The sequence below is a fragment of the Dreissena polymorpha genome, chromosome 3, assembly GCF_020536995.1.
Source record: "Dreissena polymorpha isolate Duluth1 chromosome 3, UMN_Dpol_1.0, whole genome shotgun sequence".
Taxonomy (NCBI): domain Eukaryota; kingdom Metazoa; phylum Mollusca; class Bivalvia; order Myida; family Dreissenidae; genus Dreissena; species Dreissena polymorpha.
In genome coordinates this window covers 5,171,985-5,199,940 of record NC_068357.1, presented here as the reverse complement: position 1 = coordinate 5,199,940, position 27,956 = coordinate 5,171,985, and the positions used below count along the sequence as shown (strand labels likewise).

The 27,956-nt window shown below is 36.5% G+C and overlaps 1 protein-coding gene across 5 annotated transcripts in view; it reads left to right on the top strand.

Moving 5' to 3' along the window:
- Positions 1 to 27,956, top strand: part of LOC127872805 (uncharacterized) — a 126,336-nt gene that overhangs the window by 36,293 nt on the left and 62,087 nt on the right. For all 5 annotated transcript variants that reach the window (XM_052416213.1, XM_052416214.1, XM_052416216.1 and 2 more), the window contains 3 exons: positions 2,713 to 2,877; positions 18,151 to 18,346; positions 23,136 to 23,257. In XM_052416213.1, coding sequence (XP_052272173.1) covers positions 2,713 to 2,877; positions 18,151 to 18,346; positions 23,136 to 23,257 — 483 coding nt within the window. The remainder of the gene's footprint in view (positions 1 to 2,712; positions 2,878 to 18,150; positions 18,347 to 23,135; positions 23,258 to 27,956) is intronic.

Below are 27,956 nucleotides of genomic sequence, written 5' to 3'. Positions count from 1 at the left end.
TTTCCCTCCATACTCCGCGGGTTTCGACCTGGAGGGAGATTAAGAAAATCCCGCTTTATGCGGCGTTTGCATCATTTTGGACGCGGCGGTTAACGATCGGCAAAACTGATAAGCCGACGCGGCGGTCCTCAGCGTTGGCAACGCGGGGGAAACTCCGCGTTTTAAGAGATAACGATCAATTTAATTTTGTTTGACTTCCTGATTTTCAAATAAAATTACATTTATTATAAGTACATACATGTATATGTAGTATAATATTTACAATTAAAGAAAACAACCAAGATAGATCGATCCCGACGTGGTTGTAGAAGTAGTTGTTGTTGTATAGAAAACTCGTTGATTTACGACACACAAAACGTCGTCTTTTAACTAATACTTACCAATTAATATAAACACAGTTTGCAACATTGTTTTTATTTTGATAATTTAATCCAAAGTTTTCATGTTAACAGGTGATTTTCTATACTGAACATGTATACAAATGACCAAGGACCCTAAAAATCTCGCAAATCTGTGTGAATTGACAGTTTGACGTAATCAAAGAAAAGCCGCTTCCTGTCTGAAGGCATAACTTACTCAAGTAAACACGTTCAACGAATGCATAAGGAATGGTTTTAATTGTCGGAACAAAGTCAATTCTCTGCTCGCTAATGCATTGATTTTCTCTTTGTTTGTAGGTTGTTCCATTGATTGCTAAAAGGTGGTAACTATTGAGTTGATAATTGCATTTAATATTCACAGTTGTATTCTTGTTGCGTCGACATTCTAAACAATGTTTACCAGTAATTATGGACCAAATCGGCAGAGTGACATTCACACATGTTAATCCCTTTTAACAAAACACCGCAGACAGCAGTCTACACAATAGGTCAGTAGACAAGCTTTGCGTGTTTTCATAACGTCAAACACTTAAAATCCAGTTCCGCCCAGATGTCTTCTGTAATCAGTTTACTGTACAATTAGTGTTAAAATAATTATTCTAATAAAATGCCGTAACGATAAAGATTCGGCGTGTTCGATTTGAAATTATTTTAGATGTAATATCAACTTATTCGCGATTATATATTTCGTTAATAAATACCAAAGAAGCTTTTAACCGAAATCAACAAATTCAATGTTCTCTGCGCTACAAAGTTTGTATAAAAAAAATCAATACACGCACGCTTTGCAGGAGTATACATTGTACCTTGAACTTGTACATTGCAGCATAATTTTCGCGCGCTTTTGTCGGGAAACACACATGATGACTGTATATTGGAAGCATTTGTAAACGTCGTGTTAACAATTAAAAATCGTAGTGTGTTTCGGATTACTAATTATTATTCTCATTTGGAAATTTTACGGAACATTTATTCTTGTGTCATATGTGCTATGATTTAAATATTAATTTGTCAAATGTATTAAAAAACATACTTTTTATACGTATTAATTTTCTATACAATTATCTTTTTTATACATGTACTACAGTATTTAAACAATTTATTATAACAATGTTTTTATTTTTTGGCATGCCCAGTAGCACACTGCTAACGCGGCGTTGCGCGGCGATCACTGATAAGAACGGAAAGTGTCAGCATTTACCGACTAGCCTAAAGTAATACACACCGCGGGAATTAACGAACGCGGCGTAACGCCGAGCGTTTTATCAAGTTCACCTCGCTCTTCCAACGCCGCGTGAACACTCGCTAGCAGAAAAAAACCCGCAGAGGGAGCGCGTTTTTTTGGGAAAACGCGTGGAGTGTACTGTATCGTACAGAAATAAACGCCCCCTGCGTTTGTATTTCATGGTCCAATCAAGTACAACAATAATATTATCTTTTGTATTATACAACCCAAAGTTATAAAACCTGTCAAAACACCGATTTTGTACATCAAACAAATTGAATGCTGACCAATACACATTGATGTTTCTCACAAATTACCTTTCGTTTTCGACGGATTTTCAGAAAATAGTTTGAACATATTGCATCAATCTAAATTTAGAGTTAATTTACGATTGGTTGAATAAGAATAGTGCTCGATGCGCTCACATCGTGTCACACGATTTACATAGGTTCAAGGGGATATCCCTGCACCAATTGGATGTCAAATCGAGGCAAACGGGGACACCCCACATTTCAGTTCATGGAGTGTGTTTACTTCTGGAAAATGGAGAACGTATGCGTTCACGAAATTCTGCACACACATTTATCATCAATATTGGGCAGAAATTAAGAGTTTTTGTAAGAAATATACTGACTACTGACTAAAGAAAAGGTGAAATGATTGATCGTTTTAGGTGTCCCGCTTTTTGGTCAAATGTCCCGACAATTTTTAAGCAAAGTCCCGATTTGGACCTGAAAAATTCTGGCATGTATGATATCAGTAATTGTGGGCATTTTGGATTACAAGGTGTTCATAGAAATCAGTCATTTTGGGCATGTCAGGTAACTACGGTTCATAGAATCAGTCAATTGGGGTCAAGTCAGGTAAGAAGGTGTTCGTAGATAGCCTGTTTAATGAGAAGTTTCTTTAAAATATACTAAGTTCACGCACTTTGAAGTTTGCTTACAGTTTGAAAAACCGCACCAATGATGCATGTAAAATATGAGCTTTAAGTGAATTGGTCTTGCATCAAAAACCAGGAATCTGTATCTATTGAAATTTGAGACAAAATTCGAAATTTTTTGGACTTTATACTCTAATGAATCCTTTTAACAAATATATTTGAAGGAATCACAAGACAGGGAGATAACTCCTACAGCTGAGCCGGTAGCTTCGTTCGGTGACTTCCTGAAACAGTACAAGGAAATCACTGATTGGCTGAAGAACATTCAGACAGTGCTTCAGAAGAAAGCATCCAAGTCCCTGGCTCTCTCTGAGAAATACCTCAACAGGGTAAGAAAGCATCCAAGTCCCTGGCTCTCTCTGAGAAATACCTCAACAGGGTAAGAAAGCATCCAAGTTCCTGGCTCTCTCTGAGAAATACCTCAACAGGGTAAGAAAGCATCCAAGTCCCTGGCTCTCTCTGAGAAATACCTCAACAGGGTAAGAAAGCATCCAAGTCCCTGGCTCTCTCTGAGAAATACCTCAACAGGGTAAGAAAGCATCCAAGTGCCTGGCTCTCTCTGAGAAATACCTCAACAGGGTAAGAAAGCATCCAAGTCCCTGGCTCTCTCTGAGAAATACCTCAACAGGGTAAGAAAGCATCCAAGTCCCTGGCTCTCTCTGAGAAATACCTCAACAGGGTAAGAAAGCATCCAAGTCCCTGGCTCTCTCTGAGAAATACCTCAACAGGGTAAGAAAGCATCCAAGTCCCTGGCTCTCTCTGAGAAATACCTCAACAGGGTAAGAAAGCATCCAAGTCCCTGGCTCTCTCTGAGAAATACCTCAACAGGGTAAGAAAGCATCCAAGTCCCTGGCTCTCTCTGAGAAATACCTCAACAGGGTAAGAAAGCATCCAAGTCCCTGGCTCTCTCTGAGAAATACCTCAACAGGGTAAGAAAGCATCCAAGTCCCTGGCTCTCTCTGAGAAATACCTCAACAGGGTAAGAAAGCATCCAAGTCCCTGGCTCTCTCTGAGAAATACCTCAACAGGGTAAGAAAGCATCCAAGTCCCTGGCTCTCTCTGAGAAATACCTCAACAGGGTAAGAAAGCATCCAAGTCCCTGGCTCTCTCTGAGAAATACCTCAACAGGGTAAGAAAGCATCCAAGTATCTGGCTCTCTCTGAGAAATACCTCAACAGGGTAAGAAAGCATCCAAGTCCCTGGCTCTCTCTGAGAAATACCTCAACAGGGTAAGAAAGCATCCAAGTCCCTGGCTCTCTCTGAGAAATACCTCAACAGGGTAAGAAAGCATCCAAGTCCCTGGCTCTCTCTGAGAAATACCTCAACAGGGTAAGAAAGCATCCAAGTCCCTGGCTCTCTCTGAGAAATACCTCAACAGGGTAAGAAAGCATCCAAGTCCCTGGCTCTCTCTGAGAAATACCTCAACAGGGTAAGAAAGCATCCAAGTCCCTGGCTCTCTCTGAGAAATACCTCAACAGGGTAAGAAAGCATCCAAGTCCCTGGCTCTCTCTGAGAAATACCTCAACAGGGTAAGAAAGCATCCAAGTCCCTGGCTCTCTCTGAGAAATACCTCAACAGGGTAAGAAAGCATCCAAGTATCTGGCTCTCTCTGAGAAATACCTCAACAGGGTAAGAAAGCATCCAAGTCCCTGGCTCTCTCTGAGAAATACCTCAACAGGGTAAGAAAGCATCCAAGTCCCTGGCTCTCTCTGAGAAATACCTCAACAGGGTAAGAAAGCATCCAAGTCCCTGGCTCTCTCTGAGAAATACCTCAACAGGGTAAGAAAGCATCCAAGTCCCTGGCTCTCTCTGAGAAATACCTCAACAGGGTAAGTTATATGCTAATAGTAATTGACACACTGGTTTATTTGAGCAGATGGTAAGGAGACTAAGCTGTGGCTGAAGATTAGGGCAAAACTAGACATCCAGGCTTCCCATCTGTGAAAGGTCTTCCTCATTAAACTAAATTTTACACAAGTTTTATATATTTTCTTACTTAGATAATGTAACAAAAACATATACAACCTATTTTGAAAATTTTCTCTTACTTTTTAAAATGACAAACACTTAACGGCAGATTTATCTCATGTACATGTAACAAGGTTTTCTCAATCAAGACATTTAAAGCAAATGTTTTCCACAAAAGATTGGTCATGCTTGTAAAATGTGCTGTTTTCATACTTTATTTTTGACAAACATGGTGCAATTATCAGTGTTTGAAATATTCTGTTGTTATCATCCATACAATTGATGAATAGGATTGTGTGTTTTTGTTTATAACACAATGAAGTCAAGCTTTAACGGCAGTTAAAACACTCCCCTAGTAAAAACAACAATGGTGAACATAAATATGTTATGTGTTGTGTGCAATTGAGGTTAGATGAATTGATGTCTAATGAAATGAAAGGAAAATGAATATTTCAAATTAATGGGCCTACAGCGTAACAAAGAGAGTATTTTGTAATAAAAATCTCAAGCGTACACTGTCCTGTATAAAGCGTAAAATTTGATAACTTATGTATGGATAGGTAGTAAGAAGGGAGGATATGTGTTACCTGTCGTATGGCTTGGTGTCTGAATTATTAAGTGATTCATTGACACTGTCTGACTGAAAAGTAAGACGTGTTGGTTGGCTAATTTTCATATTTATTAAGCGAAATTGTTTTAGTAAATCACTTCTAGACACGTATGATCAAAAAGACTTGTTTTGTGTTTTGATGTTCTTAAACAAAACATGGTCTTTATCAATTTTGGTGCAGCATAGTTGTTTAACATTTTTTTAGTGTGAAAACAAAAATAAGTCAATAAGACTTCAATATTTTTTGGTTTATACCAAGTACGTTGTTATCTTCTTGATTTAATAAAAAAGCTAAAATTACTTGTTTTAATTGAATATTTTAAAGATTCTGAATCTATATCTTTTCATAAATGTGTTGATATTTCTTGTTTCAAACAGTTACATCTGCACTGTTTCATGTGCAACTTAGTATGAATAAATCCCTACTGGAAGTCTATAGACAAGTTAAATCTCAATGTATTATTCAAATGTTCCGACTCTGTAATTATTGTCAAGTTTTATGGGCTCTGAAAAAAGATTGATATAACATTTACAACTTTGTGAGGAAAGGTTCAGAATGTGTATCGGAGGTGTCAGTAACAGAATTTGCAAGCAATTAATTGATAAGCTTATTTTATAATGACCTTCTTGACATTATAATAATTGTATAAAAATTCCATCAAAAGAGTTATTGCAATTTGATACCTTTAAGGATAAAAAGAAAAAAAAGAGATTAAATTTTAAACAAAATTTTAAACCAAAAAAAAAGTTTGCTTCCTCTAACATTTGCAAAAAATAGGGTAGTTAGTTCGGCAAAAAAAATTTAGTAGCCTTTTATATGATACATGTACATAACTTATTTTTCTCTTTAATAATGATATTCAGTGACGGAAATCTTCCCAATATCTATTCAACATTATTTCTTTATACGGGAAAGTTCATTAGGCAAATATGATCTGACTAAGAAGAAATGATCAAACAATCAATCAGGAACACACAGAAAATCAGGGTAGACACAAAATCTTAAGGCCTGTCAGGTAAATGAAACAAACTGTTTTTCCTCAACACTTGGCTAGCACACTAAGCTCAACACATTAAATATGTGTTTCAACAGAAGTCATCATTGAAACTGGCAGGATGTTTTTGAATACAAGAATATTGTGCATGAATAAGTTCAATTTCATTAACTGTCTGAATTTCATATCGACTTACCCAACAAGGGGCTGAATGTCAGTCTGTACCTTGCTGGTGGGTGTTTTATTACAACTGCATTATTAATGTGCATTCGTGTGTGAAGAGAGAAGCTTATGATTTCATCAATTATTTATTGTAAGAGGATTTTGTGATTCAATTTCTTTCTGGATTTAGCAGCATTTATGGACATCTAGGAAGCCTGCAAGTAATTAAAGATGGTGGCCTTTCTGTTGAATTAGTTGATTCACCCATAGTGTTGAAGCCTTTCTTTTTGTCTTCACAAGGTTACATGTTTATCAAAAAAGCTTATATTCTTTAAGTTTCCGCAAAAATAGTTCCTTTTAAGCTCGACTATTATATATGAAATATATATAGTGGAGCAATCCTACTCATCCCGGCGTGGGCGTTGCGATTGGCGTTTGCATGAGCGTGCAAATGTTACAATTTGCGTACCAGGGTTTTTTTCCACTTTTTGGGAAGATAGCCCATGGCTTTGGAATGGGGAATTTTATCGGCATTTTCATGAAATTGGGAAAATAAATTCATAAGCCTTTTTTTCCACCAAAAAAGTCCACTGATTAGGGAAATACTTAATTTTACATAACTCTTTATTATCATTCGAATTAAAAGAAAAAAATCATATAATACTTTGTTAGATGTAATTGAATTAAAATTGAGATAAAATACGCATTAGACACTTCTTTCTAAAAAAAAAAAAAAATATTTTTTTTTTGTTTTGAAATTGGGAATTTTTTGCCACATTTTGGGAAAAAAGTATACTTTTTGGGATTGAGAACATAGCCGAATTTCGGCTATAAAGTCGGGCCAAAAAAAAACCTGCGTACTACCCCAAATATTTCCAATGTCCCTTGACATATTGCTTTCATATTTTGCATACTTGTTTACCATCATGACCCAACCTATAAACAAGAGCAGACAACTGTATCAAGCATTTTGACAGAATTATGGCCCCTTTTATACTTAGAATATGCATATTATTGGTAAATCTATGTTAAAGTTTGACAAAACAACACTTACCTGACATACCACAATGCACTCCACCCAAACCATCCCCCACCCCCCCAGAACCCTCTCACCCCCCCCCCAAAAAAAAAAATAAAATAATTTATGCCCCCAGAGCATAGGTTTTGGGGGCATATTAAAATCGCACCGTCCGTCAGTCAGTCAGTTAGTTAGTCCGTCCGGGTTAGTTTCCGCTCAATAAGTCAAGCAATTGTCATCAGATCTTCACCAAACTTCATGAATATGTGTTAAGCTATAACCAATTAGGTCAAGTTCGATAATCGGCCTATTTGACCCAGACACTCCTGAGTTATGGCCCTTGAATTATCGTAAAATTGGGATTTTTCTCGTTTCCGCTCAATAACTCGAGCAAATGTCTTAGGATCTTCACCAAACTTCATGAAAATGTGTTAGGCTATAAGATCTAGGTCAAGTTTGATAATCGGCTAAATTGACCCAGACACTCCTGAGTTACGGCCTTTGAATTATCGTAAAATTGTTTTTTTCTCGTTTCCGCTCAATAACTCGAGCAAATGTCATAGGATCTTCACCAAACTTCATGAAAAAGTGTAAGGTCATAAGCAGGGATCATATTTTCCAGCAACATCAATCGGCCTGGATTACAATGGGGAAAAAGTGTCCGAAAATTTATATCCGAAATTATGACAAATTACGTTAAAATATATACCATTGATTTTGCCATTCATGAAGGTGGTATAATAATCAGGGATCATATTTTTGTCGGTTTTGTCGGTCCTAGACCGATTGAGGTCATGAAAGACCAATTGAAAATCCCAAACAGTCGGTCTGATTCTGTTTGCTAAAATTCCCATGTCATGAAATCGATTACACAGTGCACACCCTAATAACATTCTTATCTCGATTAGGTGTGATAAACCATTCGCTGCAGTCTCTAAACCGGTCAGGACCAGATTATTGCACGTCAGCCGACTAGTATCAGAGTATGGCCCCAAGCAGCTAAGATTCGCGCGGCTGTTTATTGGTCACGCGTGAATTATCAATCGATAATTTCACTGGCTTATACATAGCACAATCGGTCCGTAAGGTGTACTCGTCCAGGATAAAAGCGTTACTTCAGAGATACAAACCTCGATGTTATCCTCGTGGAAATTGTCATATACACAAAGAAGAAAATCGGATATTCTGCAATAATTGTGGGGGGACCTTATACACTGAAAGCACGCGCTGTAATTAAACAAAATATGCCGATACATTTTCCACCAGCGGAATAATTCGGCAATAAATAAATAAAAGTCGCGGATCTGATCGACAGAACAGCCGAAAGTTATTTTTATGGGCGGAACTTCACATAAAATAGTACACAAGAAAAATATTTAAATTGTATAAATCTTCATGAAAAATCGTGTTAGAATCGAAATAATTCGTGTTCTTTATTGTTTGTTGTTGAATAACCCACGACCGAAAGTTTAGATGCGTGGTTTCAAATCATTTAAACCCTACGCATCTTAACTATCGGCTGTGGGTAATTCGACTACAAACTATAACGTACATGAATTATTTCTTAACTATTTGGTTTTGTTATTGTCAGTAACAAACCTACGCACAGACATTTGTTTGGTTCAATGCATGTTTGTAAGCTATTATCGAATTGACAACGATTAAAAACATCGGTATAGATTTACACAGACTAATAATATTGACAACGATGACAAACAGACAGATAAAACAGCACACGAAACAACCAATGTCAATGAAATAGCAAATGATAAAACAAAATGAGAAAACTCGTATGTTCCGTTTAAAAATAATGCCTAAGGGAATTTAACTTGTACATTTATCATACCATCTTCATGAATAGCAAAATCAATGGTATATATTTTAACGTAATTTGTCATAATTTCGGATATAAATTTTCGGACACTTTTCCCCATTTAAATCCGGACCGATTGATGTTGCGGGAAAATATGATCCCTGATAATAATGTACAAGTTAAATTGCCTTAAGCATTTTTTTTAAACGGAACATACGAGTTTTCTCAATAATTGGTTTTATCATTTGCTATTTCATTGTTGTTTTGTGTGCTGTTTTATCTGACTTTTTTCATCTTTGTCAGTATTATTCATCTATGTAAGTCTATTCCGATGTTTTAATTCATTGTTGACTCGATAATAGCTTACAAACATGCACTGAACCTAACAAATGTCTGTGCATAGGTTGGCTACTGGCAATAACAAAATCAAATAGTTGAGAAATAATTCGTGTATGTTACAGTTTGTTGTCGAATAACCCACGGCCAATAGTTAAGATGAGTAGGGATTAAATCGCACGAGTGATTTGAAACCACGAATTTTAACTTCCGGTCGTGGGTTATTCAACAACAAACAATAAAGTACACGAATTATTTCGATTCTAACACGATTTTTACTTAAGATTTATACAATGTGTATTATTTTTCTTGTGTACTATTATATGTGAAGTTCCGCCCATAAAAATAACTTTCGGCTGTTCTGTCAATCAAATCCGCAACTTTCATTCATTTATTGCCGGATTATTACGCTGGTGGAAAATGTATCGGCATGTATTGTTTAGTTACAGCGCGTGCTTTCAGTGTATAAGGTCAGCCCACAATTATTGCAGAATATCCGATTTTCTTCTTTGTTTATTTGATAGTTTACTGTATCATGTATGAAATGCACAATTTCCACGAGGATAACATTGAGGTTTTCATCTCTGAAGTGTAACTGTCAATGATTTTATCGTGGACGAGAACACTTACGGACCGATTACTGTGCTAGGTATAAGCCAGTGAAATTATCGATTGATATTGACACTGGGTTATTCACGCATGACTAATACACAACCGCGCAAATCTTCGTTGCTTGGGGTCATTCTCTGATACTAGTCGGCTGACGTGCAATAGACTCGTCCTGACCGGTTTAGAGACTGCAGTGAATGGTTTATCACACCTCATTGAGATAAGAATGTAATTAGGGTATGCTAGCATGTGCACTAGGCTGTGTAATCGATTTCATGACATGGGAATTTTAGCAAACAGACTCGGACCAACTGTTTGGGATTTTCAATCGGTCTTTCATGAACCCAATCGGTCTAGGACCGACAAAACCGAAAAAAATATGATCCCTGGTCATAAGATATAGGTCAAGTTTGATAATCAGCCAAATTGACCTTGACACTTCTGAGTTACAGCCCTTGAATCATAAAAAAATTGAGTTTTTTCTCGTTTCCACTCAATAACTCAAGCAATTGTCATCAGATCTTAACCAAACTTCATAAAAATTAGTAAGGCAATACAATCTAGGTTAAGTTTGATAATCAGCCAAATTGACCAAGACACTCCTGAGTTATGGCCCTTGAATCATAGAAAAATTGAGTTTGTTCTCGTTTCCGCTCAATAACTCAAGCAATTTTCATAGGATCTTTACCAAACTTCATAAAAATGTGTAAGGCAATACAATCTAGGTTAAGTTCGATAATCAGCCAAATTTACCCAGGCACTTCTGAGTAATGGCGCTTGAATCATCAAAAAATTGCGTTAGCGTTTGAAAAATGCTCAAATCTTATATGTTGCTTCAGATGTAAATTTCATATTTGGTATGCATGTTTATAACATGACCTACGCTCCAGGAGTGAAATAACGTAATGCTTAATTGTGTTTATTACATGGGTGTTATTACACTAGTTATATAACTGTGAAATGACGTCATTTTTGTGACGAAATGACGTCATTATTCCAACGAATTTCTTCAGTTAAACTCTTTTACAGTGTGAATAAAAAGGTGAAAAGAGCATTAAATACAGAGAAAATGTGTTGATCATGTTATAAATAGAATCTTAGATTCATGGTCATTTTGTATTGAATTTATTAAACTCGTCATCTAAATAAGGATAAAAACTCAGCAAGCCTCGTTTTTATCTTTATTTAGAATACTCGTTTAATAAATTCAATACAAAACGACCACTCATGCAAGATCCTATATGTATATGGACAAGGCCTTTCATTACGCACACTAATTTTGACCCCTTTGACCTTGACCTTGAACTTAGGTTTAGGTTTCAAAATCTGCATTTAGGAAAAAGCGTTTTTTGGGGGCATATGTCTTCCGATGGAGACAGCTCTTGTTTTTTTTTATTTTTGAAAGATTATCTATTAAATGATCACACACCCACATGATACCCCCCCCCCCCCAACATTACACCCCCCCATTTTTATTTTTTTTTCTTATTTTTTAAAGATCATCTATTAAATGATCACACACCCACATTATACCCCCCCCCCCTGTCCATGAAGGCTTACGTTATACTGTCAAGCACTCGAATAGTCGAGCGCGCTGTCCTCTGACAGCTCTTGCTTAATTCCATTATACAAATATTTAAGCACGAACTTACCTACTGTGTAGTATTTCTTTATAAGTACTATCTACTCTTATAAGTAGTATTCTAGAGTTAACATTCCTGCAGTTTACAGAATTTCAGAGTTCAGTTCATGCTTCAGGTAGATTTAATTTGGAAAAAGCTATAAACATTCTTCTCCCATATCTTGTCAGTTAAGTCAGTCATAAAATTAGGATAGTCTCAGGTAATGTATTTACTTGGAACATTGGCAGATTGGTTGGTATTTTCAATCGTAAGCCCTTCTGAATTTGGTGTTTTAAATGGCAGAATTGCTATAAGATTTAAATTTGCTGGCTACATACATGGCTTGAGTACTGGTTTCCATACATTTTTATGTCCCCCACTATAGTAGTGGGGTACATATTGTTTTTGCCCTGTCTGTCTGTTGGTCTGTTTGCGCCAACTTTAACATTTTGCAATAACTTTTGCTATATTGAAGATAGCAACTTCATATTTGGCATGCATGTGTATCTCATGAAGCTGCACATTTTGAGTGGTGAAAGGTCAAGGTCAAGGTCATCCTTCAAGGTCAGAGGTCAAATATATGTGGCCAAAATCGCTCATTTTATGAATACTTTTGCAATATTGAAGATAGCAACTTGATATTTGGCATGCATGTGTATCTCATGTGTATCTCATGTGTATCTCATGGAGCTGCACATTTTGAGTGGTGAAAGGTCAAGGTCATCCTTCAAGGTCAGAGGTCAAATATATGTGGCCCAAATCGCTTATTTTATTAATACTTTTGCAATATTGAAGATAGCAACTTGATATTTGGCATGCATGTGCATCTCATGGAGCTGCACATTTTGAGTGGTGAAAGGTCAAGGTCATCCTTCAAGGTCAGAGGTCAAATATATGTGGCCCAAATCGCTTATTTTATGAATACTTTTGCAATATTGAAGATAGCAACTTTATATTTGGCATGCATGTGTATCTCATGGAGCTGCACATTTTGAGTGGTGAAAGGTCAAGGTCATCCTTCACAAGGTCAAGGTCATCCTTCAAGGTCAAACATCATATAGGGGGACATTGTGTTTCACAAACACATCTTGTTATTTCCAGACATTCACAATGGTTTTAGCTAAATAGCCTCCTTCCTACGTATTTTTACAGTAGAAGTTATTACTTACAGAAACGGAACAACTGTAAATGTTTAATTGAGTGTTAAATGATTAATGCATGAGCAAAGTAGCCAAGGTTCAGTTAGTGGGCATGATTCTGTGCCAACTATAACACTGGTCAACATAAACATTGCTATGTCTTATTGGCTTATTAGTCTCCACATGGTGGAATGTCAGTTAGCTTAAAAAAGTCATGTAAAAAGTTCAAGTTACAGTCTGGTTCAATCAAGTAAGATAATGTCAATTAAAGCAGGCCAAGCAGCCATTTAGTATGTGGTATGTCAATAATATAAGAAAGAATGTTTGCAAATCTTATGCATTTTAGTAGTTGTATATGTTCTTATGTTGTCATAGCCATTATTTATACATTCGATTTCTTTTGTAGAATGTCTACTGTACAGCTAGACATGCGCAATTAATTTTACAATTAATCTCCCTCTCACATGTTTTTGTACATCCTGGTTTTTATGCCCTCAGATTGAATGATCGGGGTATATTGTTTTTGGCCTGTCTGTCTGTGTGTCTGTCTGTCTGTGTGTCTGTCTGTGTGTCTGTCTGTCTGTGTGTGTGTCTGTCTGTGTGTCTGTCTGTGTGTCTGTCTGTGTGTCTGTCTGTCTGTGTGTCCATCTGTCTGTCTGTCCGTCTGTCTGTCTGTCTGTCTGTCTGTCTGTCTGTCTGTCTGTCTGTCTGTCTGTCTGTCTGTCTGTCTGTCTGTCTGTCTGTCTGTCTGTCTGTCTGTCCGTCTGTCTGTCTGTCCAAACTTTAACCTTGCTCATAAAATGAAAACTCTTGTTCAGGGTCACTCTGACCTTTACATTCTAATTATAATCTTGTTTCTAAAATAGCTGCCGTGCGGCTTTAAAGCACAGTGGGGAGGCATTGAGTTTCACAAACACAGCTCTTGTTGGTTCTGATTTTTCATAATGAACAACTTCAAGTCATGCAGACAGAGTCTGATTTTACAAATGTATAGGCTTCTGAACAGTGAGAACTGATAGTTTGCCAGCCCCCTGTCTTGTTTTTCTGATGAACAGACTTTTGCCATGCAGAGTCAATTCACATTCCTGGCTAATAACATGTGATCAATATTTTTAGATAAAGAATATGGCGCAGAAATAACTGGTTAAATGAATAATTATCTTTAAGGCGGATGCTGTATTATTCAGGAACTGATAGCTTGTTTAAATCAAAGCGTTGAAGGCACTCAAGTTGTTTGCTGTTGTCATCCTTGATTAGCTTGTGTGCATTGCACAGGCTAATCAGTGTGCACAGGCTAATCTTATTTGACATGCATTAAGCCCCGTTTTCCCTGAAAGCAGTCAATATGTACAGATTTCAATGTTTCACATTAGACTGGACAATGTCGTCTTACAAGCTGGTACATACACTCACTGCAGTGGTATACTCAAGCATTCGTCGTCTGCAGTGCAGACTGGCAGCGGTACTAGTTCCTAGCATAGTGAGTTACGGTTCTTAGCGTAGTTAAGGCTTCTAAGCACATACTGATTTGCAAAACATGCTCTGTAAATTTAGTCGTGAGCTAACGCTCACAACTAAAAACTTAATACAAGAAGACATCCTAATGCAGGTTTAAATCAGGGCAGGCAATAGTGACACATACATGGTATATGCTTTTAAGAGGCATTCTCTCCGCTGTATCTTTATATGACCTGTTGGCTACAACCCCCATGGTTTATGTCCTTTAAGAGGCATTCTTTCCCCTGTATCTTTATATGACCGGTTGGCCACAACCCCCATGGCTTATGTCCTTTAAGAGGCATTCTTTCCCCTGTATCTTTATATGACCGGTTGGCCACAACCCCCATGGCTAATGTCCTTAAAACTCAGATTCTCTCACCTACCTCTGTTAGCTGCAGCCCACTGCTATGATAACGTTTCTGCCCTTCACTCAGTTTCTCTCCCTTTCCTCTCTCAGTCCACTGTTGACCACTGCTACCAGGGCTATTCTTGCATCAAATCTGATCACATCCTGACTGCTTTGTGGCCTAGTGGCCTATTTAACCATGATGAGTATCTTTACCTTAACTCTGTTAAGATTCTAAGTTACAGTAATGGTAAGACTTGGACTGACATTCAATTTGCAAAACTTTAACCCATTTATGCCCACTGGACTTTCCCATCCTTCTAAGTTGTATCCACGTATTTCCAAAATTAGGGATTGTCTAGTATATTTATTTCTATATTTAGAACAATCCTTACAGAAAGTCATTTAAGCAAACAGCGTAGACCCAGATGAGACGCCGCAGCAATGTTGTTTTTTTCAGGACGCTAGGCATGAATGGGTTAATATGAAATGCCCCTTTAACCACCCAACATCTCATTTTCAGTGTTAGACAAAACATATCTTCAATATGTGTCACAATTTTATGTGCAGAATGATCTAAAACTATGCTGTCAGCAGTGGCCACATATTGTACAAATGTATAAGGCCCATCCTTGCATGAAACGGCTCTTTTCTAGTTCATCTATGGGTAGTAAAGTCCCCATCTTTTGTAGTTCTGCTAGAACATGTATTCAATCAAGACCTTTGGGTTCTCATGGCCAACCTTTTATTACATTGTAAGCTCAAGATACTAAAACAGCTTTATCCTAAAGTAAATACCTAAACAGAATGCACCTTAATTTTAGCATGCACACTATAAAAACTTCCGTCCATATCAGATATCTTCATTTTGAGACTGGGTATTAATTAATTATGCATAAGCAGTCTGTGATAACACTGCGGCTGAGTTTTCTTAAGCAGGCAAGGTCACCACAAGGTGACATAATACACAACTGATGTTTGTTAAGGAGAGCCCTTTACTTTAATGTAGGTTTAGTAAATGAAGCATTTTCTGTTGGCATTTTTTTCAGAGATGGACTTTTTAGACCTGGAATGTCAAATTTCAAATGCAATGCAGAGCAGCATTGCTGGAAATAAATAGTGCCATGAAATAATAACAACATTTTACAATCAAATCAATGGCATATCTTATTGACCAATTATTTGTATGTGATTATATACTTGTATGTGATTATATACTATATATATATATTATCTGAGTTGTAAAAACGTTGCATGGTATGCATTTGCATTGTGTTTGTACATTATGTGTTTATAAATTTATACCTTACAACACATGGTAGATTGTGTACTAGTCTGCTACAAGTACATGGTACTTGGTAAGACACTTAGTCCTACAAAATTATTATGTGCAACTGCCACTATAATCGTCGATTTGAGATTAAGGAGAGCTATTAAATGCATCTGACGGTGGAAAAGTAAGAACACACATATATATACAAAATAATAAGAAAAATGAGTGAACAAATATGCTAAAAGCACAATAAATGAGTTAAGCAATCTTTTTCCCCCGCCAAAGGGGGAGGGATATAGTTTTGTTGTCAATCACAATTTTTAGCGAGGCTGTTTTTGGAGAAAACCCGAGCTATTGTCATAGCCAGCTTGTCCGCCGTCAGCCGTAGGCGTCGTGCTCAAACCTTAACATTGGCTCTAAAATCAAAGTGCTTCCACCTACAACTTTGAAACTTTATTTGTAGATGCACCTTGATGAGTTCTACACGCCACACCCATTTTTGGGTCACTAGGTCAAAGGTCAAGGTCACTGTGACCTCTAATATCAAACTTTAACATAGGCTCTAAAATAAAAGTGCTTCCACCTACAACTTTGAAACTTCATATGTAGATGCACCTTGATGAGTTCTACACGCCACACCCATTTTTGGGTCACTAGATCAAAGGTCAAGGCCACTGTGACCTCTAACATAAAACTTTAATAAAAACCTTAACATTGCCTCTAAAATAAAAGTGCTTCCACCTACAACTTTGAAACTTCATATGTAGATGCACCTTGATGAGTTCTACATGCCACGCCCATTTTTGGTCACTAGGTCAAAGGTCAAGGTCACTGTGACCTCTAAAAAAAAATCTGACAAGCTTTCGCAGCCGAGCGTGGCACCTGTTATGCGGTGCTCTTGTTTTAATTTTGCGGGGGATATCAATTCAACAAAATTGGCTTGTCTTTATATTGAACTATCACAATGGTGTAGGTATATGGCGTCCTAGCAATCAAGAGGTTTCAAGTTTGATCTCAGTGAATTAAGATCTTCTTTTAACCCTTACCACTAAGACGCATTCATAGTCCCTTAGAAAGATAAATTTGATTAAAGACCTTTCTTACTGAATTCAAGTTTTAAAGGCTTCATGACCAACCCTTAGATATTGATGAGCAGTAAACAGCATAAAACCTGAACAGACTGCGAGTTACCCGCTGGCTGTTTTGGTTTTATGCTGTTTGCACATAGGCTTTTTTACTTTGCTTCTGAGGGTGAAAGGGTAAAGACACCAAGTTCTGGTTCTACCTACCAAACAGACTCAAGATTGTCTAAATAGGCCTGTGACTTTCGATGCAATCAACAATATAAAATAAACTGGTGTAAACTAACATTTAAATTAAATTCTCATTTGGAGAAAACTCATGTGATTTCACGTCAAAACTATATTTATGCCCCTCGTCGAAAAAGAAGGGATATATTGTTTTGCTGGATGTTGGTCGGTCTGTACGTCTGTCGGTAGACCAGTTGGTTTCCGATCAATAACTCGTCAACGAATTGACCGATAGTCTTGATACTTCACATGTGAATTGTTCTTGCACAGTAGATGACCTGTTATGAAATCAGGGTAACTAGGTCAAAGGCCAAGGTCACTTTTACACTAAGTGTGAACACCTTTTCCGATCAATAACTCGTGAACCAAGTGAGCCTTGGAAGTAGATGACACCTTTTGAAATTGGGTTCACTAGGTCAAAGGTCAAGGTCACAATTACACTAAGTGTGAAAATCGTTTTTGATCAATAACTCAACGCATTGACCGATTGGCTTGATACTTAGCATGCACATTGGCCTTGAAAAGTAGATGACCCATATTGAAATTGGGGTCACTAGTTTAAAACCCTGTTAGGGGTGCATATGTCTCCGACCGTGGAACTCTTGTTTATTTTGATTTAAAAATTAATTTGCATCAACTGTCTTCATTTACAAATGTATATTTTATTATTGAGCCTTGCTGTGGAAAAACAGGGCTAAATGCATGTTTGTTACTTTTATTTATTATATATCTTGTAACTGAAGTCCTTACGTTGCCATAAAAAGTGTAGGGATTAATTGTTGTCCCTGATAAGCCTATGAGAACTGCACTGACAAATAGTTTTACACTTAACGCTCACACATAAAGCCTGTTTTCCTAGAGAGTTGCTAAATTATATTTGTCCATGAATTTCTTTCTACAGAGCTACTATGAGGAACTGGACTGCTCCCCCAAACTTAAGCTCCTGAATGACTACGCCGTCCAACTGAAGACTTGTCAGCCGGTGTTGACGGAGGAGGTGGATGTGTTCTTGAAGGAGGTCAACGCCCAGTGGGCCACCATTCAGGCTGCTGTGAAGCCTAGCAACCTCAACCTTGACCCTGTTGCAATGGTGAAAGGTAATTAGCCTAGCAACCAAAGAAGGTTTTTATGCCCACCTCCAATAAAGTGTAAGGCATCAGTTATTAGGCATCAGTTATTGCATTCTTTTACTGTCCATAGGTATGTAATTTAATGTGGACTTCATTTCTCCCCCTAAACTGCTTGATTGGTTTTGCATAAAAATGATAACCCAAGAGCCTTAAGATATTGGTGATAGTTGAGACTATGAACACAGTGTTTTTTATGTGGCAATTTCGGGGCCGATATTCAGCCCCATTCCCCTCAAGAAAGAGTTTACATATTTTTTCCCAATTTCGTAGAAAAAATCCCCTCCAGAATTAATTTTTTTTATTTTTTTTTATTTTTTTTTTGAAAGAACTGTTTGATGATAATTATATCTCAAATTTGTTTCATAAAACAACTAACAAAGTATATAACTATAATTTACATGATTTGGAATTAATTTAAAGGGTTATATTAAATTAGTTTTTCCTAAATCAGTGGACTTTTCACATGAATTGCATTTGTTTCCCCAAATGGCCAGGAAAAGGCCTGATGTATCTATATTGTGTCAATATTTGTTGATGACAACATTGCAATTTGGTCCATTTTATTATGCCCCCTTCGAAGGAGAGGGGGTATATTGTTTTGCACATGGCGGTCGGTCCGTCGGTCGGTCCGTTGGTCTGTCCACCAGATGGTTTCCGGACGATAACTCAAGAATGCTTAGGCCTAGGATCATGACTGGCAGATGACCCCTATTTATTTTCAGGTCACTAGGTCAAAGGTCAAGGTCACAGTGACTCGAAATAGTAAAATGGTTTCCGGATGATAACTCAAGAATGCTTAGGCCTTGGATCATGAAACTACATAGGTACATTGATCATGACTGGCAGATGACACCTATTGATTTTCAGGTCACTAGGTCAAATGTCAAGGTCACAGTTACTCGAAATAGTAAAATTAGGGATGCAAGAGGTTAACTGGTTAACCTAACGACCAGTTAACCAAAAATGTAACCGGTTAACTGGTCCTTTCGGTAGGTTAACCAGTTAACCGGTTACATTTTCGGGAAAAGGTTAAACTGAAAAAAAAATGTGTATGCTTTTTTTCTTGGAATAAATTCTCTCTTTTTCCTAATACAATTCGTACGATTTTACGTTTTGCGCGCGACATACTGCAAATTTGCCTTGTTGACTAGTAAGACCATCATGCCGCACAGTCCCAGTAGTAAATAACGTGTCAACAAACAAGGCAATAAAGCAATAAAGTCCCTTTGTGGTAACAAACAGGGGGCACGTTTTAATAATTTACACTTTTGATTGGTTTAATTCGCGAAAATTTAACTAGCGAACTGCGGGGAGTGGGGGGCTATTAGCGAAGACACAATGGACACGTTTATCGAATTCGCAATAAAATTCAGTTGAGACATTGGATGGTTTATTTTGATGTTTTGTTTACCAATATCCAACACTGATTGCTCGCAAAATAAAATATTTATAAGTAAAAGTTTTATCAAGAATTGCATTTGAAGTTAAAAGCTTGTCGAGGTAACGTCTTATTTGTTCTATCAGAAATTAAAATAATTGGTTGTAATTTACGTCATCTGAGATGCCACCACCGTCTGAGACAAGTTTTATTTAAGAAAGCAAATACCTAAACTAATTTAATACATAAACATTTATTATAAAACAGAATAAACCAAGAAACACACCATTTGTGAGCGATACGATGCCAACATAATCTAAGCGACCGAATCAAAAATAAGTTTATGACACGTGAAAATGAACATAGTGTAATTCTTGAATTGTTTACTCATATCCTTTTTCGCAGGAAAAATAAATGCAATATATGGCAAAAATTTACAAAATTATTAAAATAAATGTAACAATACATTTTATTATGAAACAGACATGTAACCAATGCAAGCGATTTCAAACTACGTTCGTTTCAAGAGTACACGTATGAGCGGTAAGACATTGTTTACGTATGCTTTAACATTTTAATTTTAACTACTTAGGGTGTTTCGGTTAACCGGTTACTAACCGGTTATTGCAAACGATTAACCAGTTACTAATTTTTGTAACCTCTTGCATCCCTAAGTTAAATGGTTTCCGGATGATAACTCAAGAATGCTTACGCCTAGGATCATGAAACTTCATAGATACATTGATCATGACTGGCAGATGACCTCTTTTGATTTTCAGGTCACTAGGTCAAAGGTCAAGGTCACTGACTCGAAACAGTAAAATGGTTTACGGATGATAACTCAAAAATGCTTACGCCTAGGATCATGAAACTTAATAGGTACATTGATCATTACTGGCAGATGACCTTTATTGATTTTCAGGTCACTAGGTTAAAGGTCAAGGTCACAGTGACTCGAAATAGTAAAATGGTTTCGAGATGATAACTCAAGAATGCTTACGCCTAGGATCATGAAACTTCATAGGTACATTGATCATGACTGGCAGATGACCCCTATTAATTTTCAGGTCACTAGGTCAAAGGTCAAGGTCACAGTGACTCGAAACAGTAAAATTGTTTCCTGATGATAACTCAAGAACGCTTATGCCTAGGATCATGAAACTTAATAGGTACAATAATCATGACTCGCAGATGACCCCTATTGATTATCAGGTCACTAGGTCAAAGGTCAAGGTCACAGTGCCAAAAAACGTATTCACACAATGGCTGTCAAGGTCACGGTGACTCAACTTAGAAAAATGTTTTCCGGATGATAACTCAAGAATGCTTATCGGTATGCCTAGGATCATGAAACTTCATAGGTACATTCATCATGACACACAGATGAAATAATGATGAAACTTGACCAGGATGTTTGTCTGGACAATATCTAGGTCAAGTTTGACATTTGGTAAAGATTGAATGAACCGACTCCTCTCAGGTGAGCGAACTTGGGCCATCTTGCCCATCTTGTCCTAAAATACCACGCGTTTTTCCCCTTTGGACGGGCCCTGCCACTATTCCCTTAAAGGTGAAAAAAACACTGGAACATATATTTATGGAGACAAGAATGGCTAGTGGTAAAACTGGTTTAGTTGTTTTTCTGAATAGAGCTTGTGTGTAAGAATGTGTTTAAAAATTTGAGTAGCTTATAAACCTTGACTATTAAAATGATATGAGCCTCTTGTCCCGAATTGAAACAATATGTTATGATTGTGAATTTGTACAAAAAATAAAATATGAGTACAACGTTACAATAAGGAACACTTTTTAAGTCCTATAAACTGTTGTTTTTCTATCCGCTCAAGTTTTGATGGATTAATTACAATACAATTTAGTGCCAAGCTTGCTTATGTGTAGACTTGGCTTGGGATCCAATCTGTTATAATTGAAGACCTAGGTCACTGTTGCTCAATAACTTAAGCTCGGATGGATGTGTATTGATACATTTGGGTTTGAAGGTAGCAAACATGCATGGCATGGCCATGCTTCTTCTCAGATTAACAGTTCAGTTTTATTCAACCCTTTTAATGGGCACATTTTGTTTGACAAGTTGGCACTCTTGTTGAACATATAAGAAATCTGGCCTATAAATCTGCATGTGATTTGATTTAAGATCTGCTATACATTTAATCAAGCTTGCAACTCTGAGGAATGTATTGAATTATAAACAAGCTATATGATCTTGGCAACATACCTCTTTTACATTGCATTTATGATATTGATATGTTAAGTGCAAGAAATTGGTTAGCTAATCTTTCTGGCTTTAGTATACTTTGCTGGTGTTAATGTTATTTTGTTACTTTAATTGATTAACACAACTTCAAACTGAGGCTTGAGGTAATTAAAGATGAATTTAAACAGGTTTTCAATATAGAAAATCCTGGTTATTATACCCCCATCACCATTGGTAATGGGAGCTATATAGGAGTCACTTTGTCAGTCGGTCTGTCTGTCGGTCGGTCTGTCAGTCTGTCCCGAAAGCTTGTCCGAGCCATAACTATGTTGTTCATTGTGAGATTTTAAAATCATTTGGCACATTTGTTTACCATCAATGGACGGTATGTCCCACGAAAGAATTACATTGATATCTCAAAGGTCAAGTTCACACTTTGAGTTCAAAGGTCAAAAATTGCCATACATGAGCTTGTCCGGGCAATAACTATGTAGTTCATTGTGAGATTTTAAAATCAGTTGGCACATTTGTACTCCATCATTGGACAGTGTGTCGCGGAAAAGAATTGCATCAATATCTCCAAGGTCACACTTTGAATTCAAAGGTAAAAAATGGCCATAAATGAGCTTGTCTGGGCCATAACTATGTCGTGCATTGTGAGATTTTAAAATCATTTGGCACATTTGTTGACCATCACTGGATATTGTGTCGCACGAAAAAATTATGTCGATTTCTCCAAGGTCAAGGTCACACTTTGAGTTCAAAGGTCAAAAAATGCCATAAATGATAATGGCATAATAATTCTTAAAAATTGCCATAAATAAGATTCTCTTGTTTTGTGAAGACAGCATGCATAAAAGTCTGTGTCAATGCGGCACGTGGGGGTATACGCAACGTCTGTGGCAAAGCTCTAGTTATATTGGGTTATGTCTTGCATGCAGACAGCACCAAACTGGTGGTTTCCTGTCGATATCTTTATTCTATAATCACCAATTTTGATGAAACCGAGGATATTAAGTAGAAAATAGCATAAAACCTGAACAGCATGTGTTTCTAGCAGACTGTTCTGGGTTCATGCTTGTTGCATATAGCCATTTTCACTTTCCTTATGAGCAGTAAAGTTTTTGCTGGATACATTCACAACTCGCGCAATCTTCTTTCAGATCTGAGCCTGGATCTGGAGACACTCACGCGCTGGCTTGATGGCATAGAGGACCATCTCCGCATGCAGATGTCCCAGGCCTGGCAGTATGAGGAATTGGAGGCCGTTCTCAGTGAGCACAAGGTAAGGGGTATCAAGGTCATAGGAGGTGGGGTGATGTCATTGAAGGTCAAAAGACATTGTGTAAGGTAATTGAAAGTCATAGCAGGTTGTGTGATGCCATCGAGAGCATGAGATGTCTTTGAAGGCCATAGAAATTGTTGAGGATTATACTTGATCACGGAATGTCAAATGAGGTTGTGTGAGGTTATTGAAGGTCATTCAAGTTCTTTGAAGGTCATATAAGGTTTTTGAAATGTCATTTGAACTGGTTCAGGAGAGGTTTTTTGAGGTCCAATTTAAGTCATTTAAGGGAATAGGAGCTCATACTAGGTTATAATTATGAGGTCATTCAATGTCAAAGTGAATGTGGAACAAGGTCCTGTACCTCAAGTGTTTGTTTTTTTGCTAACAAAGAGAAAAATGCAAACAAGGAATTTGGGTGTTTCACAAATTGCTTTGTTACCAAAGATTAGCTATATGACTTACATCATCATTTACTCCTATTGAAGATTGTTTACTGAATATTTGAAGATTGTTTTTATTGTATATGCTCACCATTTGAATGTTTGGATGTAAGAACATTAGGGAGATATAATTTTAATATTCAGTGAAACAGCTAAAAATATTTTCATTCAATGCTGGTTTAATCCAACATTACCTTATTTTGTGATAATTGATAACATCACATCTTGTCATGCATGTGTAGGGACATTAATTTGCAAATGAACGTGTTTTCTAAAAAGTTGTTCAGGCATTACCACTTTGTTGTGTGATTGCATGACAGGGTCGAATCATGTGTCTTTGCATCATCTGCTATTGGTTAGAAGGTTTAATATGAAGTGCACTGAATTGTTAATTCACTAGCAGTTTGTGTAAAAATGCAATACTAATATTCAAAGGGAAACAATCAATGTAAGGCTGTTTGCTTTTCAGTTGGGATGTTAATCTCCCTTTTAAAACTTTTGTTTCGAGTGAAATAACTGTGTGCGATTGAATTCATTTTTACAACGTTAAAAGATAAAATTCTTATACATATTTAAAACGTATTGCAAGGATAATATTTATCTTTATTCTGTTATTAAATATATAATAGTCCATAAATAGTCTTCACCTATTTTGTGTGTTCGTTCAAACCCAAAATAGATTAATCATGAATTTAATGTTAAAGCGCACTTCGGTGAATGTAAAATATATTTAAGCATAGTTACTTGTCCTGCAAACCTTAAGATCTGCTATCAAAATATTATGGTAAGGTGTGTGTTATGTTCAGATGTCATGTTTGCTTGTCAATCAAATAAATAGGGAATGTTTGGATATATAAAATAAACTATCAAAGTTGTTGAATGGTGTTTTTTGTGGTATTCTCTGGTCGAATCATTTGAGCCTTGTTCTGAGAAAACTGGGCTTAATGCATGTGCGTAAAGTGTCATCCCAGATTAGCCGGTGCAGTCATCATAGGCTAATCAGGGATGACACCTTCCGCTTTTATGGTATTTTTTGTTTCAAGGAAGTCTCTCCTTACCGAAAATCAAGTTAAGGCGCAAAGTGTCGTCCCTGATAAGCCTTTGCGAACTGCTCAGGCTAATCTGGATCGACACTTTACACACATGCGTTATGCCCAGTTTTCTCAGAACGCGACTCATTTGTATTTGCAATTTAAAAATAAACTTAATATCATTATACTTTAGATTTTCTGTTTTCTTGTGGACAAACGTTACTTTTTTCACTTTCCTTGCTAAAACCATTAAAACTGGTTGCATATTTAGAAAATTGGCAACAGATTCATTCTCAAGTTTAACACATAAGCCAACTGGTAACACTATTTAATACAGCAACATATGCTGCACAATCAATACTTAATTAGCGTCTTGCATCGTACATTTCCATGACGATGCAGTGCTTGGACATCAGACCACCTGAGCACTGCTGGTATCATGTTGTTTTATGTCGGCAATCAATACTGTCATGTTTAAATCACTTGTGAGTCAATAGATGGAGAAGTTAGTTTAATGTAGCCCCTAGTTATGCCTTCCAATAAATACACATGTGTGATTATTGGTTAAATTAAAGGAATGTTTGACAAAAAAGTTAACAAGAATTTTTCTGGGTAAAGAGAGTTGAAAATATATATCTGAAGTTAAATAACTTTAAGATTGATTACCATGCTTTAACCACATATATACCATGCTTTAACCACATATAAACTATGTCGCTTTTGCATTACTCGTAAGCCTGCAGAAAACTTTGTCAGTGACACATTTGAAAAATGTAATTTCTGCTTCTATTAATAAGTTTTTTTTTTGTGAAGATCTAAAGGTAAAAATAAAATGGTCATTTATAAATTGGTGTTGCCAATGTTTACTTTGCATTGTATAAAGCTCAATATTGAATATAATACTTAAACAGTCCTGTATAAAATTAAGATAATTAAAGCAAAAAACAACAAACAATAACATTGTTGTACCACCCAAATAAAATTCATATGTTTAAGTATATGGAAATTTAAGGTTGAATCAATGGTGGATTTTGACTATATTTTCTTGATAAAACTCATGAACACAGCTCTAAGGTATTAAGAATTGATTCTTTTTTATACCCCCCCCCTTTATAGACTAGACTTTATCTGGCATCTGGGTGGCTCACTCAGTTGGTAGACTGCTCTAAACTACCATAATTACTCGATGGTTGCGGACACTTAAAAATAATTTTTTTTTTCGTGTCCGAAAACTTAGATACGAAAAATATTCACGTAATACAGGTGTCCGAAAACTTAGAGTCGAAAATTGAAGTGTCCGAAAATAGCGTCAATTGTATTAACGACTACCGGTAATAGCACGCACTTGTTAAATACCATGCTGTATAGTGTAAATTACAGTTATATATGTTTGCACTGCATTTTAAATAATTTCAATTGCTTAATTTATTTGACAAAAAGTTACTACAAGGTTGTACTTTGACCAACGAGTTTCTCGCTAGTATGAACCTGTAATTAACGCAATAAAAAAAGCAAAGTATGAATTCTTTATTTGTTCATTTCCGATATTTGTTGTCTAACACCTTCCATTGTTCGTAAAACTTGCAATAGGGTGCATCACACTTTTAAGCGTTTAGTATTTGTCACAGTTATACCGCCTGAGAAGGGGTAGTACCATTGCGGTAGATAATTGAACTGTTAATTGGCACTACCCCTGGTAATTGTCATAACGATTATGCGATCAGGCGAAACAATTGTTTAATACCGTTTTACAAGGTTATTTACCCAATAACGCAAATGTAATGGTCCATTGCCCTCAGGCATGCACCTGCAATGTTTTATGATGTTAATCTGGTTGTAAAACCCCATGATCGAAGTGTCATTAGATATCGAAAACAGAACCGAAATTTGGTAAAATAGCGCTGTAAAATATACTGTCCGAAAACTTAGAGACATTAATTATGGACGAAAACTCGTGTGTCCGAAAATTAAGAGTCACGAAAAATAATTATTTTTGCTAAAATATGGGGTGTCCGAAAACATTACGGTATAATTCTTTATTACAATTATTGTATTGGGTGGCTTTAAGGTCACCAACATGAATCAATCATTAATACACTCATTTAAATGTTATAATTGTCACTTCTGCAACCGTTTTGTTGTTTTGGCTGGTATATTTGTCATACTGGCTTGTTATGGTGAAGGCAACTGGAAGCACACCAACACATCAGAGGCAATGTTGGAAGTCAGCCGTCATAAAGAGATCATGAAATCTACAGATTTAGATCTCAACAAATAGAAACGTGGTGACCGTGACAGCTTGAGAGACTTATCTATCATGTATAGGAAATCTTGGGCAAGACAAATCAATGTAGTAACTGGCAATATCTAACATCATGTACTAGACAGGAGGTACATTATCCACTCAAATACCATATACATTCTGTGTCTATTTAGCAAACATAAGTTCTAACAGCAGGACACATATTTTCTTCATCTTATAATAATTTGCAGTCTTTAAATGCTTTTAGAGATATTGTCAGAAGATTTGGTCTTAAAAAAGTTTTCATTTTGTGTTTTTTGTGTGGAAGGTTGCCTTTTTCAAATTGCTTTAGATTATTGGAGACTCCATTATAAAAAAAGCCTGTAATGTTCTCAAGTTATTTGAGAAAAAGTGGTACAATATTAGTAGCACACTTCAGACAGAGTATGGCTTTGATTTTAATTATAAAAAATAATATTGTGTTGTGTTTCAAATGAGGTTTTAAATAAGACAGGATTTGGTGAAAAGAATTTTTTTGACATTATTTAAGATTTGCTACTTTATGTATTTCCCAGATATTTTTTCTGCAAACATAGGTTTAATAAAAATTGTTTATTTGGCATAGCGGAGAAAGTTGACTGTTTGATATTTTTGCCTTTTAAGGTTGTTTGCCTGCTGAAAATTGTTTTGCTGTCTGTTTTCCCACAATCTGTTGTGTAGTATTAAATACATGCTACTTAAGATTGAATACGTAGAAACCTACAACAATGCAAACCTAATCCAGCCATGCCAGTCAGAGATGATGGGATAACATAATCCGTTGTTTGATGATTTTAAGGTTCACCAATTATGAGCCAAACTCTTGTTATGCATTTGAGGATTTAACCTATGATGTCAACGCCTCAATATCTGACATTCTATTCCATTGGTGCAACACTGCTGCCTCAATATCTGACAATCTATTCCATTGTTGCAATAATGCT